Below are 17,364 nucleotides of genomic sequence, written 5' to 3' on the forward strand. Positions count from 1 at the left end.
GAAGGAAATTCGTTTCATTTATTTTTTTCTCAATTAAAGATCTGTCTTTATACTTTTAAATAAAGTCTATGCTAAGCTTTTCTATTATCTTTTTATCATTGTAAATGTAATAGATTGGACCTTTGTTTGAGCTTTTATGTTTGCTTTTACTTTTTTAGTTGCACCTTTATTATGTCTTTATTTGGCTTATTATTGGTAATAACTATAAGGGTTTTTCTTACTGCATTTTCAAAATTTATTCGATACCTCTAAAATTTTTTTAAATTCTTAAAAAACCTTTTGACCATTTAAGGAAACTCACGGACACCACATCCCCAAAGTTATGTTGACTTTCAGAAGTCAAAATATATGACTTCTGAAAGTCAAAATATATCACCAGAAATCGACTTCCGAAAGTCAAAATATATTACCGGAAGTCGACTTCTGGAAGTTAAAATATATCACCGAAGTCGACTTTCAGAAGTCAAAATATATCACCGGAAGTCGACTTCCGAAAGTCAAAATGTATCACCGGAAGTCGACTTCCGGAAGTCAAAAATTATTATCGAAAGTCAACTTCCAGAAGTCAAAAAACATTACCGAAAGTCAAAAAATTAATTCTATTTTAAATATTTTAAATTAATGTTTTTTTACTTCTGGAAGTCGACTTCCGGTAATAATTTTTGACTTCCGTGATACATTTTGACTTTCGGAAGTCGACTTCCAGTGATATATTTTGACTTCCGAAAGTCGACTTCCGGTGTTATATTTTGACTTCCAGTAATATATTTTGATTTTCGAAAGTCAACTTCCAGTGATATATTTTGACTTCCGAAAGTCATATATTTTGACTTATGGAAGTCAACATCCGAAAATAATTTTGGAGGTGTAATGTCCGTGGATTTCCTTAAATGGTCAAAGGGGTTTTTGGAAATTTAAAGAAATTTTGGAAGTGCAGAAGAAATGCTTGGGGTGTAGGAAGAAAGACCCTAACTATAATAATCTCAAATTGATTGTATAAATAGTGATTTTTTTTGTTTGTTTAAAGATTTTGATTCATTTATTGAGAAACCTCTTATGTTCTTAATAACTACTCTTGAATTTTATAATTTAAAGTAATAAAACTTTCCAACTTAAATATTCTCATTCTCATTGAACCACTTTTCTATTTTTTGAAAACCTAGATTGTTTGGTTGATGTTCAAATGGATCCAATATAAGGGAGAACTTCACTGATAAGGAGGGTGAATGAAATGTTTTCCAAATAGTCAACACATGTAGAGTGAAAAACCAGGCATCGTGTACAATCTCACAAAAATCACAATCTATGTATAAATAAGATTCCATATAAGTTAATGAAATTGCTCATGCAGACAAATGGACAAAATGAAAAGGTAAAAAGCTGATTCTTTATTCTTCCTCTTTCCAATATTCCACTGATTCGATGAAATGTTAAATTAATCCTCCACAATAAATGGCACAACTATTCATTACAATGATATTACATGTGGATTGGTACAAAACAATTTTCATACATAATCTCTACAAAATCTAGTGAGTGAAACAGACATTTTCAATCTCAATTAACCAGGAAAATGTCTTCAGCAATAAATGATTCCTCCTCAAAATCTAGTGAGTGAAACAGACATTTTCCTACCCCCTTGTGTAGAATAAAATATTTATGATATTCAAGCAAAAATGTCTTCAGCAATAAATGATTCCTCCTCAGTAGTATCAACATGGCTTTCTGAAGGTACCTGAAGTGACTCGTAGTTTAGTTGTCTGGAAGCTTCATACAAAGCTATGCCAACACTTACAGACAGATTCAAACATCTGACATAAGTCTCAACCATTGGGATTTTGACAGTCCCTCCACCAAATGGTTCAGTTTTGCAGTCTAACAAGGCTTCAGGAGGCAAGCCACTCGTTTCAGAACCAAACAAAAGATAGTCACCTTTTCTGTAGGAAAATTCCTGCACAGTGAGAAGGAACCACAATTATAGGCATGTTTACAGTTTTCTTATATTGCTTTATGGATGCTAAGGCACACACTACTTTCACATGATAATTAATCTTTGCTTCATGAGATGTCCAAAACCGTAAAAAGAAGAACCCAAAAACCAGAAGGTATAGAATTGAAAAACTGAAAACTAAATAAGCATTACTAAAACACCATAAAGAAAAGAAAGTAAAACTAACGGACCCTAATGTGAAGGCTACTGGTTAATGCCTATGCAAATACTAAACACACAAAGAAAAAGAAAAGAGAAAAAACTGGATTTGATTGGTTTTCAGATACAGATCAATAATATATAACACATAAAATTGATAGATTATCTATACTATGCAAGAACTTTGCTAGTGTTCCTCCAGTCAAAATTAATTCCCTCTTGGATTTAGACTAATTGTAAGATTGGCAATTTATTTGAAACTATATTTAGACTTTAGCTATTAAGAACTTGACTGTATTTTGATGTAATAGCATTAATTCGTTTGAACCTATAGTTAGTGTATTTCATAAATTAGTTTAGACTTGGAATGGTGTAAAAGAAAAGAAAGGGAAATTTTTTTATAAAGCAGACCAATTTAAATAGGACTGGATTGTGGTTTTACATTTTGAATAAAGCAGCTTATATTATATTAACAGAAAAGCGATTAGAATTTTAGAATGGATCAGTTGGCTTTTCAGTTAAAATCAATCTAATATGAAAATACCTCCTACTTCCTACCAGACCCCAAATGATCCACTCTCATAAACCACGTCATAGGTAAGTGAGAAAGTCATATCCAAGACCTGGTTCCACTTGACAATTGTACCCCAGATCTATGCTAAGCTGTCATTTAATCCGGGAAGCAAATGTTGAGTCAGATCATACCCTTAACAGATTTTGGAAAACTTAGAATACTGCATCTCCATGTAAAGAGCTTTACATTTACTTCATCTGTACATAATGCTCAATTCTTTCTCTTTTTTTTTTATAGGGGGGAGGGAGGGGGTTGGTTGGAAGAACACTTCATTATAACATGCTCTGACATAGTAAAATACCTTCACCAATAACTTCAGGATGCAGTGTAGATCTATTTATAACTAAAACCTAATTACATGTTAGTATCAGTCTTCACTGACATTCATTATCTCCTCATAAATGGAAATACCATGATTCTGTTCCCATGTTTCCTATTAGTTGTAGACAATGTAGAGTAGGAAGGATGCTATGGGGATTCCAAATTTGTATTTTGTGTGCTTCAATGCTATAAGAGAAACTACTGAGGATTGAAAACAAAATCTTCAAACTTTAATTTAAGGATAAAAGAAGAAATTCATTATAAGAAGACCTTCGGAGATGTAATGGCATTACAAACATCGAGCATCAACAGGATAAACGCTGTAATTAAAGGAACTATGCTATTGTGGGCAACTCACAGAATGAATTTGTGTTCCCCTCTTTGTAAAAGCTAGCAACCGCTTTTCACCCTCCTGTGCCAAATGATGGAAACATGTCACATGAGGAGTCAAAGGAGATGATGATATACTGAACTTATCTGAATGGCAATTACCTGTTGCCTAAAATAGTCACGAAAATCTGCCCAAGAATTATGAACTTTAACAACCACATATCTGCATTAAATGTTAATAATGGAAAACAAATAAAAAAGCAGCAAAGCAATTATATCAATTTCGTAGCAGTTTTTATTTTCATTTTGGACAAAACAATATTAGATCAGTTAAAATTACTAGATGCGTTATACTAGAAAAGCAACACACGTCACCCCATCAAATCAAAGCTTTATAGGACTTAAAATCCAGAGTCAGGCATTCATAATAAATAATGATAGACAATTACATACAACCCTGTATGGTAGAAGTGTTGGTCTAGTATTGGAGAGATGCAAGTGAGGAAAAAAATCAAAATTCAATAAGCATATATATATCCATGGATACGGCCAGTAATCCAATCCAGCTCGCTTAAGTTTAGTATCATCCACCTGAAATCCTAATGGCTGAATGCAGAGCCTATCATTAGTATTTTGCAACACAAGAAATAGATGACAATCTTGTCATCAAATATAAAAAATATTCAGATATAGAGAGTAAAACTCACCCCAACTAAGTGTAATCCAACATTTGATGCTGCACATGTTCTAGCAATGCACCCTGTGTTTCCTGGAATCTACCAAGGACAAAATAAATCCCAGAACATCTTTCAGTAATTAAAATTATAATTTAATTATAACTCTTAGCTAAAACAAGATTTATCGAGGCCAATTTTAATATTTAGAGCTTTAATTCCTTACTTCTTTAAAGTGATTTGAACTTTAATATCTTTCAATTTAAATTGCAAAACACTTGTTCCAGTCCAACAATAACCATTTTGTTTTTTCATCATCATTATCATTTTGAAGTTAATATCTATCCATTTCCTTATTACAATATTCTCAACAAATATATTAAATTGAAAAATTACGTAAATTATCACAGATCAGTGACTGGCAAATGCATAGTTAGATCATTATTTTCTTAATTCTTTTGATATGAGCCATTGTCGGGGGAATTAGCAGGAAATTGTCATAAACCAGTTTTGTAATATATAGGTGGTGTTAGGATACAAGAGAAAAGATGCATTAAAAATATCAGTATTATTGAATCAGATGTTGCTTAAAGTTAGGAAAAATCTTTCTTGGGAGGAGTTTCTACTCTGTTTGAACTTAAACACCATCTGATTCAATAATACTGATATTTTTATCCTTTTTTTCGTTTGTATCCTAACTTTAAGCACCATCTATCCAACAAAATAACTATATACCAGATAGTTATTCCCATACTCTCTCACTATAACCCCACTGCCCAGCAAAATATCCGCAGTATTGAAATTATCCAAAACTGATTAACAAAGATAGTATAGCAATGCTTCCTCTCCTTGAAGATGTGTCTTCTCATGCCTAAGTATAGCCAGATTAGCTAGCCTAACCTCCCTCATATGCAACCACCACTTTTGTAATGCATTCTCATTGTAACCAACAACCTAGGTGTTGTAAACAGGACATTAAATGCATTACTAGAAGTTGGTAGAATATTAAATGCATTAATAGAAGTTAATAGAAGTTGTTAGAAGATTATAGAGATCTCTTTGTAATTATTACTTTAAGGTTAGAGTTTTCTATATAGATGTACTGTTTCAAATGAATCAATTGAATAAAAATCTTTCTTTCATATTAATTCTTTCAAGTCTAGGTAATGATGAAAGGGAAGCATACTCCGTCCCAATTGCCCTAGTGGCTGGGACTTGCACCTCGTAGAGTTATAAGTCTGAATCTTTGGCCTAGCAGTCTCAGGTTGATGGTCTCATGTAGTATTAACATAGTCTTGGAACCATGAGTTCTATCAGATGCGGTGACAGGTTTGACAAATAAAATTTTATTCAAATAAAAGAAAAAAACTAATCTCTTAGAACTCAAATATTATTTAATTAATAATTCAACAACAGAGTAGTAATCAACTTGTAAGTCGTTGTAAGGTTAAACTAGAAGGCTATTGAACATTACGAAATCATTGACAACATAAATGATAGTCAAACTAAAGTATACAAGTGCATTCTTACCTAATTATTTGATTTTGTAAGGTTAAATTAAGTTCAAACTCAAATTCTAAGATGATATCAAAGTTTATCTTTACAATTATTGTTAAGTCTATTGATTATCCGGTATTGGGCACAATAAAAACCACCCATAATATTTCATGTCTGAGATGTCTAATCTTTAACACCATAGTGTTTGATCGACTCGTGATATGGCCAAACTAAAGAATTTCTCACTTATAAGTTTTGTAAGGTTGACTTAAAGTTCACATCCAAATTCTAAGGATTGACTAATGACTTCAATTAAATAATCTGCATGACATTATGTTTATTCTTGAAGCTTCATCTCTTCTATTCTGCAATCTCTTCTTCGTGCAAAATGGACTGACCGATTAAGTACCCAATACTGGCAGCAAAGGTTGCTTCATAACAAAACGAACTTGCATAAACAGTTACAGATAAATATCATCAGGTTTAATTCTATTTAATTTTTTATAAAGTTTTGGGACTAACTTAATGTTTCAGTTAGTACCGTATCTAAAAAATTCAAAAACTAACAAAAAAGAAAAGTTACGCAAGAAACAAAACAAATCATAATAATTTGAGTACAAAGAAAACTAGTTGAAGGGAATGTTGTTGTTGTTACCTGAGGGGACACGAGCACAACCTGAAGAAACTTGGAACATGATGCTTCATTCACAGCCTCTCCAACGCCGCGAGGCAAAGCACCTTCCTTGGTTACGATTTTAGCTGACCCATCTGTAACACAAGAACAAAATCAACTTTGGAATAACAAAAAGCAAATTACCCACAGATAAAAATAGCGAAAGAGTGAGAAATGTGAAATTACTGAGAGAGCAATGGGGGAAGGACCGACTTGAGGAAGAAGTGAGAAAAGGTTTGAAGTGAAAGAAAGTGAATTGAGAAAAGGGAGAAAATTTAGATGATGGAAAGTGAAATGGGGTTGGAATGTTAAGGGATTTTAGGGCAGGAATGTCCATTCTTCACTCGCCTTTGCTTCTTCCTCCTCTATCCGTTGGAACATGCATAGGAATACAAATATATAGCTTTCTTCTTTAGGGAAAAAGAGTATCCATGTTTTTTAAAATTAAGAATATATATATATATATATATATATATATATATATATATATATTAAACATTTTCTTAGGTTCGCGTTCATTTAAGAATGCATCCTGTCTAAATTAACATTTAAAAAAAGAAAATTTTCGGATTTATTTTCTAAAACAATCAAAAAAGTCATTTGAATATATATATATATAATATATATATATATATATAATATGTTAAAAAAAAAAAAATATATATATATATATATATATCACATATCTTATATCTTTCATATTTTCACAATTTCTTCGTTCATAATATTCTACACTGTAATTATATGATCCTAATATTTCATATTGTAATATGACCATTTAAATTTCATAAATTCGCATCCTAATTAAGTCAACATCAAACTCTGAAGATCAAAATAAAGACTTAAATAAATGTTTAATATATATATATATATATATTTGGTGATAAAATAAGATGTAAATTAAACTTGAGGTAGAACCAGTGGAGTAATTTTGTATGTGTAGTTAAAACATGATATTGTAAATGAAAAAACATGATATGGGTATAATTTATAATGTTTGTTAAAGGAAAATAAAAGTAACATGAAGTTTAATTTATAAATTGTTTTATCCTTTATTGTAAAGGTGTTAAAGTGAGTAATTTGACTCACATGTGTTAACTCACACCGAGTTGAGTGAAATAAATATTCATTTAACTTACATTTTAATTAGTTATAAATCTTGTAATTAGATTTGATTTCGTTACCATTTGGTGGATTAATCTATTTAAGAATATTTTGCTCTCTTAATTTATTTTATATATTTATTAAGGTATTATCAATGACTTGGTTCATATATTTAAAGCAATACAATCAAAGTATTTATCTAATTAAGTGTTAACCTATATAATTAGAGAAATAAATAAATTAAGCATCCAAATTATTAAAATATTATTGAACAATATTTTAGTTTAAAAATTTTAGTAAATAATTATAATAAAGAAAGTTATGAAAAAATAAAAAGGTGATAAAGGGTTGTTGGTGGTAATCCACCACCAACTTGGCTTAAACCCTGGAATTTGGCTTAAACTCACTTAGCTCTCATATTAAGTAAGTTGAGTTCAATTCAATATTACTCAAACTTGTGGTGAGTCGAGTTAACTCACCAGATTTTTCTTTTACTTTTGAAGAGATTTTTCTTGATTCTTTATCCAATTAAAAATCACATCCTTCTTTTTTTTTTCATTAAAAGGTGCAACAATTATATTAACATTTTCACACACAAAAATATGCATAGAAATAAGTTATTCCATAGAAATCTTAACTTTGCTATTTTTTAGAAATTGGTCAATTTCCACATTTTTTATGCATCCTAAAGATTCTTTTTTCCTTATTAGCATACAAGTTTTATTTTCCAAGGGTTCAAGCACACACCTAATATGATCTATATATTCGTCCATAGTCAAGTTTTATATTCAAATGTCACCAAAATATACTACCAACTTAACAATGTAAAGAGAAAACACATTATGCATAACAAGTTGAAAACATGATGTTACATAATGCATAACACATTAATTTTCCATAAAACAACGTAAAATAAAGTAAGGTGATAATTTTGTAAGTATGCACTACTAAAATTTTTCATATTAAATGAGATTTTTCTTGCAAATTTATTAAAAAAATTGCAAAAAATGAGTTTTTTTTGCAATTTTTACTAAAAATTTCAATTGGCAGATAATTCATTCGTGGATAATTTTTTCCTGCAAAATTATAAAATTCGCAAGTATTTCCTACAATTTTTGTTGCGAAAAGTGTTTTATACAAAATATTTTGCAAAATAATTGGTAGCAATTTCTTGCAAATATTTTTTTCATAACAAAATTTGTAAGTATTTCCTGTGAAAAAAGTTTCAAAACAAAATTCGCAGGAAATATGAATTCTTTTAGTATTGATGATGCCACATATTAATCACTTGCTTTAGAATTAATCTAATTTAACATAATATATTATATTTTAAATATTACATCAGCTACTTTAAAATCAATGATTAATGTCCATATTAAATCTATTCATTTAACAATCAACATAACATGTCACGTACTACATATTAGCTATAACACAACAATATAATATGTCACATACTATATTAGTTATAAAACAACCAATGTAATATGTCACATATTACAATAGTTCTAAAACATCATCCAATGTAATATATCTCATTATTATGACACACTCCATTTTCTTTTCATTGTCATTTTCTCCTTGTCTCTCTTCCCACACTTCCTCACTTCTTATATACTATATCATTGCAACTCCCACTTGCAATTTATATGTGGTCACTATATTTAAGAACTTATTTTCATCACATTGTTGCCTCCAAGTTATTGTACCACAAATTACATAAGTTCTGTCACAACCACCCCCGTCCCTCTAAGTTTGATTGCACCCACCACCAACAAGGAGTTGTTGCCACCATTATTGTTGTATCAGCACTTCAAAACAAGTAATAATTATAATACTTAATTATTTATTTTATATTTATATTAAATCATAAATTTTAGTATTTAGTTTTCCTTTATATATTTTAATTAGTAAATTTTTATTTGTTGATCGAATATTAACATTTATTTTACTGGCAAAATATATTTCTTATAGCTGGTTCAAATTGGTTCCAATTATAAATTATGAAACGTATATAATGCAAGTAACTTTGCTAAAATATAAATCACATATTACATTGATTTAAACTTTGATTGATGTTGAAAGACATATATAACATGGAATCCTTCACATAACTAATGTTATATGTATCTTTCTACATCGGTTCCAAATTTAATTGATATAGAAAGATCTCCTAATAAATATTAAATCTTTATTGTGCAATTTTAAAGGATATATACCTCGATGTTATGATACTCACTTTATATCGATGATAATTCGATGTAACAAGTTGCTCACTTTTTACATCGATGACATCTACATCGAGTCTTTGAGTGATGTAGAATGTTAAAAGTACTTGATGTTAAAAGTCTTTTTTCTAGTAGTGGTTTGTCTCATGAATGTGATTGGAGTATTAGTTAAGTTAAAGGGCAAGATCAACAATTTATACAATCCAAACTTTATCTTGAAAGTGTTTTTTCATTAATATCCATCTTTGATTTATATTTTAGTATACACATTTTTTCAATTTAGTTTTGGAGAATATACAAGATCCATCTAACTCATTAAGCAAGTCATCAAGTCTCGAAATCAGTTGCTTATACAACATGGGTTCATGTGCCAACAACCATCATTTTGCAGAAAAAAAATGATAATTGACATAACACACAAGTTCATGCTATCTTGCATCCATCTCTTTTAGATAATCATTGAACTTGCTTTTGGATCTCTTCAAACAAATCACAATTGACAATTATTAGTCTCAAATTAATCATATTGGATATGTCTCAACCAGTCACTCTCATATTGGTAATGTCCAACCTATTTTTAATTCAAAGAATTTTAAAAATCTATGGATTCTTGATTCGGGTGCTACTGATCATGTATGTATTTCTCTTGATAATTTCATTACATATAATTGTATCAAACAATTTTGCATCAATCTACCAAATGGCAATGTTGTATATGTTCCACAATTCTCTTTCAATCTAATTTTTATTTCCATATCACAATTTCTCTTCAATGTACACTAACTTTATCCTTTAATTCATGCACTATACAGGACAATCACACCAAAGAAAAGATTGATTCAATTAGTGTAAAAGTTGGCTTGTATGTTTTTTACTCTAATGTTGTCATAAAAAACAATGCTCGTGCTTTTTCAAATTGCTCTTGTTTCGGTATACCCAATAAGTCTCACATCGCTTAGGAGTCGCGGTCAAGCGCAATTTAAATACTTTTTCCTCCCTCCACCTTCTGAAACACCTTTTAAAGACAAAACTGTCATAAAACTCATTCGTATCTCTAATATATTTTTCAATTGGGGTATGGGTATACTTTCTATCTTTTATTTCTTCTAATTATTTAGTTTGTCATGAAACTCATTCGTATCTCTAATATATTTTTCATCTTATCATAACCTTTATGTAATTATGTTAAAATGATGTATGTAAATTAAACATTTTTTATGTGTCACATTTGAATATTTCTATTTTTTTTAATATTTTTATTTATTGTATATTTTCCTTTCACATGAGAATGTTTAATAGCATAAACCTTTCATTTACTAGGTAATATAAAAAAAATCTTTACTTATTATTATTAATTTTTGTTTCATTTAAAGAACTTTTTTGTTTTGCTAAAATATTTTTTGTTATTTCTTAACCATTAAGTATATATGTTGATATTTGAAAAGTTTTTTTAGATCTCTAAGGTATTTTTCATCTTATCATACCCTTAATTATACATTTGTTTTCCTTTGTACGATTTTTTCAATAGTTTCTCTAATTGTTTATAAGACACACATTTATTAAATTTTTAATATTTTTATTTATTGTTTATTTTCATTATGTAAAATATTATTTCGATATATTTTATCCAATTATTTTTTATTTTCTAACTCATTATCAATTATACTGTAATATTTTCACTATAATTGTATAAACAACTTTTATTTACTGTAATATAAAAATTTAATATAATTGTCATGAATATTTTTTTATCATCATCCAACATATATTGGAGTTCAAAAGGTACAACATCTATGCTAAAATTTTATTATTATGTTTATTATTTGTTCTTTGTGTCATTTTGATCAAGTGATGTATTATAACTTTTTATTAGTGTATAAAAAAGAGATTCATTAGAATTTAAAAAATTGAAGTAACACAAACATTTAAAATATATTTTAATTTGAATATTTGTTTTCCTTTTACATTTTTTTAAAAATATTTTTAAATTTTATCAACTATGTTTTAATGTTTGCAAATTTAATAAATGTTTTGGTTCTCATGAAATTTTACTTGGTATTCTAATCTAAAATGTAAACAATTATAATTTATTTCAAAGTATTTGATATCGAAGAAAAAATCATCTTCCTAATATTGAATATTTGATAATATTATGTTTCATTTACCGTAATTTTTTATTATTTTATAAAAATTAATTAAAATTAATATTGAAGTAGTAAGAAAACGGGTACGGATATGGGTACGAGATTATACATGTTACACGGTGGGAATGGGGATGAGACAAAAGTGATACCCATTGGATTTGGGTATGGGGATGAGGATGAATCTTTTTTATAGGGATGAGTATGGGATAGTGAAACTCGTCCATGTCCCGCCCTGTTGCCATCCCTATTCCTAACGAGTCTGTCGGACAGACTTGGGACATGTCAGAACAACTCTGTTGAGAATTGTAACTATGGAATATCATAATGGGAAACCCATCTGATGACAAATTGCATGCTTTAAAAGCAAAATATTCATATGTTACTAACAATCATACTCATGCTTATGATACTTGCCTTTGTGCCAAGCAAAAAAAACTACCTTTTTGTCATATTAAAACTAGTTTAATAAAACATTTTATTTTATTTTTCACATGGATATTTAGGGCCCTTGCAATGTTTTATCTATGAGAGGTTACAAATATTTTTTCATGTTTTACATGGACCACATATATGTCGTTATGCCTAACAAATCTATTGTCAGAAAACACATCATGGATTTTGTCACCTACATTGAAAACCTGTTTGAAACTAGAATTAAAAGACTTGCACCGATAATGGGTTGAATTTTCTATGATTGATTTCTATGCTTTTGAAGGCATTACACACCAAACCACTTGTGTTGAAGCACCAAAACATAATGGTATCGTAGAGAGAAAACATCAACATTTGTCAAATGTTGTTCATGCCTTGATTTTTCAAGCTAGTCTTCCAACAAATTTGTAGTGTTTTGTTGTCATTCATGCCACTTTTATAACACTCAATTTGATATTCCTACCTCCGATGTTGTTTATAATAATCACAACATAGTAGATTCCCCTAATAACAATCAACTCAGGAATCCTAGTTGTGCCTAAAAAACCCTGGTTATCTCAATGATTTCCAAACCAACTTTGCCACCTATTATCCCATACACAAGTAGGTGTCTTACGTCAGTTTTTCTAATGATTATAAACATGTTGTTATGTCCATCATTGTTGCTATTGAACCACACAACTACAAAGAAGCCTCTAAACATACTAAATGGATCAAAGCCATGATGATGACTTATAGGCCCTTGATGATAACAACACCTGGATCCTAACTAAACTTCTCGCAAACAAAATTGATATAGGATGTCGTTGGGTTTACAAGATCAAATACAGGTCCAATGGAGCCATTGACCAATTCAAGACATGCTTGGATGCAAAGGGATATACTCAATTGGAAGGTTTGGAGTTGATGAAGGATTGACCCCAACCAAGGATGGAGGCAAATGCTTAAGAAGACTAAGCATGTTTAGAAAGGAAGTTCACTAATCCTTCATCCCTTTCATTTGTGTTTGCTATTTTTGATTCCCTAAGTTGACTTAGTTGAATCAACTTTAGTTGACTTGTTAACCTTTGACTAGGTTTAACTTGTTGACTATAGTTGACTTGACTTAAGCCAACATGCTAATCTATGTTTATTTGCTTTGTAGGTTAATTAGGAGTAAGAAAGCAATGTTAGGTGGCACATGGTGATTGGGGAGCATAAATGATGTGGAAGAGAGAGTAAAGCAAAGGCATAAAGCATAAAGTAAAAGGCATGAAGCAAGTGTACCTATGTACCTTTGGTCTCCTTTGTTTTTAACACACTTTGGCCACTTTTTGGAGACATATGAGACACATTCTTTGTCTCCTTTTGTGCTAGAACGAAATTAGCCTTGCACACACCATAGTTAGCTCTTTTGTCTCTCATTTTTGTAACCTTATTTGACCTAGTTTTTAGAAGCTAGGGTTAGGTTTTTGTAGAGACATCCTTAGGTATCTTTTATTTGCTTAGAGCCCCCTAAACTCTTCTATATAAGGGGTGCTCCTAGACATGTAAAAGGGTTGAACATTTTGAAGTAAAAACACTCTTGTGTCTCAACCATTTGTGAGAGTTTCCTCCCTTGGGAGTGAATACTTTTAAGCCTTATCTTGCATAGCAAGTGGCGGCACACATCCACTCATCTTCAAGGTTGCCATGGCTTCTAGCCTAGCCTTGTAGTGGCGTGCTTCTCACATTTTTACCATTTCTTTCCTTTCCATTTTATGTTTTCTTCTTCCTTTAATTGTTCTTGGTTTTCTATGGTTTATGTGCTTTCCATTTCCTTTTTGCTTTGAATCAATCCATCATCTTCTTCTCTCGAGCTTTGTGAAAGGAACCTTCACATCTAGATAGCTTGCTATCTTAATGTCCAGTGGGGATTTCACTTAGCTTTCTTAATCAACTCACACCATATTCAATAATATTAAAAGAAAACAACATAATCCTTCATCAGGAGTACATTAATATGTTTGCACCATTACTGCGTCTTCTTCTTCTTGTTGTTGCCTCTCAAAATTGGATTTTGTAACAACTAGACATCAATAATGGTTTTCTCATGGAGACCTCCAAGAAGATATTTATATGCAACCAATACCTTGTCTGCATCTTCAAAATCTTAAAATGGTATGCCAACTACAATGATGCCTCTATGGGCTCAAACAAGTGGGAAGGCAATGGTATGCAAAGCTTTCTTAATTCCTTATTTCTCACAATTTTAAGTGTACTTTTGCTAATAACTCGTTATTTTTGAAACATGACGCTTACTACATCAAGACCATTCTCATTTATGTGGACGACATTGTCAATTATGTTTTGTTCTTTTGTTTATCCTTTATATATATATATATATATATATATATATATATATATATATATATATATATATATATATATCTTTGGCTATCTTTTCTAAGCAAGTCAATTCATATTATCAATAAAATCTTTCTTTCCTTTCACGCTCTTACCCTTATCTTTTCCTTTGAGTTTTCTCTTTTCTCTATTTGTTTGGAGAGTTACTGCTTCTTATACAAACAATTTAAGTGTGTTGTTTTTTGATCTTGATGAAAGCATGAGGAAAATTCGTAGACACAAAATGTTATATAGGTAGACTATTTTGTTAAACTTAATTTTGATGATTTATACCTTTATTTTTGTTGTGTCTTTTAAGATATCAAACATAATTTGATATGAAGTTGAAGGGGGTTCAAAGTAATTTTCAATAAGGAGGAAAAAAAGAACAAAATAAGATACATTTAATAAGTTGGAGAAAGTGTGTTGTCCAAAAGAGCATAAAGATTTAATAGTAAGAGATTAAATCTGATTCAATGAGGTACTTCTACAAAAAAATAAAGTTAATTATTTCATAATCATGCACATATAATTGAACAAGTTGTAAAAGTCATTTATGAGTTGTATACTCTTAGGAATCCAAGTTAGTCTAAGTCATACATTTAGTAAAAGTGAGAAAGTTGAACATCGTATAAGGATGATGATCCACAAACTCATATGGTGAAACAAAAAACCCATAATTTGTTGTTTACATGCAATAAGTCTTATTTAAAAAGAAAACTTTATACTAAAACAAAATTAATCTATAGTGTAAGCTTCATGAGCACAAATTGTATTATTATAAACTTACAAATATAGCAAACTTTTACCTTGTCTCCTAAAAAGAGGTTATATCAAGCTTAAAAAAAACAAACAAATGAGACCATAAATATGATATAAAAAATGCATTTGTGTAAAAAGGTAAAAAGCAAAGCACTAAATTGGTCTCTAATCATTAAAAAAGCAAAAAAAAAAAAAAGAAGAAAATAATTTTGGTATACTTAAAAAAATATCCAAAATAATACGCATATGAACTTTGAAATCATATAGAAAGCACACTAATGTAAAATGCACTCAAACAAAATCCTTTATTGACAAACAAAGACTATCACGTAAAGACAATTAAAACAATTAAATTTAACATTAATTGAAGAATGTTAGGTTTTTTCTTATGGAAATGGATTTGTGTTAAAGTGATAACAAAACATAAAAGTCGTCAACCTATAGTACGTGTGACAATGTGGGCTTGGCCCAACAGGTCGACCCACATGCCTGTCGAAAAAACGCGGACATGCCAAGATATTGAGTTTGCTGGCTCATAAAAGTCTTACCCTCATAACTCGCAACTCACACGGGCCAAAGGCAAGATGGGGCGAGCTGACCCGTGACTCGCATAAAAAAACTTGCTCTTGTGTATGTTGGTTACTTTCCTTCTAGATTTTTATATGGAGGTTCCAAATTCTTGTATGAGTGGGAAAGGCAAGTGTTAAATATTTTTGAATGTGCTAAAATTTGGAGAATGTATCATGCATATCAAAGTATGAATATGAATATGATGAAAATGTTGGATTATCAATTTATCATTCAACTCCCTAAAGTCTTTACTTAATTTTGTGAATTTGTTAATGTTTCAGAATTTCTTAAACATTAAAAGCTTTATTATGAGAAATTTTTTAAAAAAATGAGCAGGCTCGCGGACTAGAATCTATGCGGGTTAGGCAAAAATTTTGAACCCTCATTTTCAAAACGGGACAGGCCAACTTGACTCGTATTTTGCGGGCCAAGTCAGAGCAGACCTAAACGGGTTGAGTCGACCCCTAACCCATAATACATACTTTTGAAACACTAATTGTATTATAAGCTTACAAACATCACAACATCTTACATTGGTTCCTTTTGAAATCCAAAAGTAGTGTGTAGGTGTAATTCAACTTCAAACAAGAAGTAATCAAAGTAACAAAAGCAGCAAAGCACTTGGGTGGTTTATGATGGTGAAGAAAAAAAAAAGTCTCAAAACCAAAAACCAAAAATCAAAAATCATGAAAATAAGCCTAACAAACAAAACGAACATGAAACAGAATAAAAATCAAACATGGTTGACCAAAACTCATACTCGTAAGCTTGTAAAGATAATAATTCTTCTTATTTGATTTCCGCTCTGCATAAAGTAAAAATTTGTGATAGAGAAGATGCATTAGTTTGGATTTTGATAATTGATATACATCTTCTTAGTCACAAAATAAAACAACTTTTTAGTAAAAACATAAAAACAACTTTTGACAAAATTTCAACAAATCCTAAACCTCAAACTCTTACCTCTTGAATCTTAAATAGACAAATACTTCGATCAAAATCCAAACACTCTTTTCATTGAACAAAAAGAAATCTAACATGCCATCTTTACATTGAAAGATGAATCGTTGAATCATGTACTTCTTCAATTATTAAACCGATACTATTTTTTCTATGATTCATCTTCCACACAAACTTTGGGAGTAAAAATCCCTAAAATAGAAATACATGTTTTTGGGTAAATAATTGGTTTCCATCTCATCAAAACATATATATGCATTATAAAAAAAAAGAGAAAAAAGGTCAAATAACAAGAAAGTAAACTTTTTTTCCCATCTGTTAGCAAATAAACACGAGTAAAACAATAAAGTTTCTGTTGCTAATGAAAAAAATTAAGATTTGACACCTGTAAAAAACCATATATGATAATATAATTTTTTAATATTTTTTATCGAGTGTACAGTAAATAATAAATAAAAATATTATTAAAAAAATTAGATATTATAATAATTATTAAAATGAAACATTATAACAAATTATAAAATACATATTTTATTAAATTTTATAATGTAATAATCACAAAAATATCTAAATATAATTATA

At 29.8% G+C, this 17,364-nt stretch overlaps 1 protein-coding gene across 1 annotated transcript; it reads right to left on the minus strand.

The window, feature by feature from the left end:
• Window positions 1-1,365: 1,365 nt before the first annotated feature.
• AGL26 (tRNA (cytidine(34)-2'-O)-methyltransferase) lies at window positions 1,366-6,601 on the minus strand. The gene is made up of 7 exons (XM_028061515.2): window positions 6,405-6,601; window positions 6,201-6,313; window positions 4,082-4,150; window positions 3,922-3,980; window positions 3,537-3,597; window positions 3,403-3,456; window positions 1,366-1,951 (listed from the first exon to the last, which is right to left on the minus strand). The coding sequence occupies exons 1-7, from the start codon at window positions 6,553-6,555 to the stop codon at window positions 1,667-1,669; spliced, it is 792 nt and encodes a 263-aa protein (XP_027917316.1). The 5' UTR covers window positions 6,556-6,601; the 3' UTR covers window positions 1,366-1,666.
• Between the last annotated feature and the right edge of the window lie 10,763 nt (window positions 6,602-17,364).

This window comes from Vigna unguiculata, chromosome 1 (genome assembly GCF_037176805.1).
Source record: "Vigna unguiculata cultivar grain cowpea cultivar isolate G323 ecotype 2 chromosome 1, ASM3717680v1, whole genome shotgun sequence".
Lineage (NCBI taxonomy): Eukaryota > Viridiplantae > Streptophyta > Magnoliopsida > Fabales > Fabaceae > Vigna > Vigna unguiculata.

What these genes read in the sequence shown, in the direction of transcription:
- AGL26 (XM_028061515.2), bottom strand. Translation starts at nt 6,555, where the DNA reads ATGGACATTCCTGCCCTAAAATCCCTTAACATTCCAACCCCATTTCAC. An exon ending in CTTCCCCCATTGCTCTCTCA is followed by an intron (nt 6,314 to 6,404) that starts GTAATTTCACAT and finishes CTTGTGTTACAG; the next exon opens with ATGGGTCAGCTAAAATCGTA. An exon ending in TTGGATTACACTTAGTTGGG is followed by an intron (nt 3,981 to 4,081) that starts GTGAGTTTTACT and finishes CTCTGCATTCAG; the next exon opens with CCATTAGGATTTCAGGTGGA.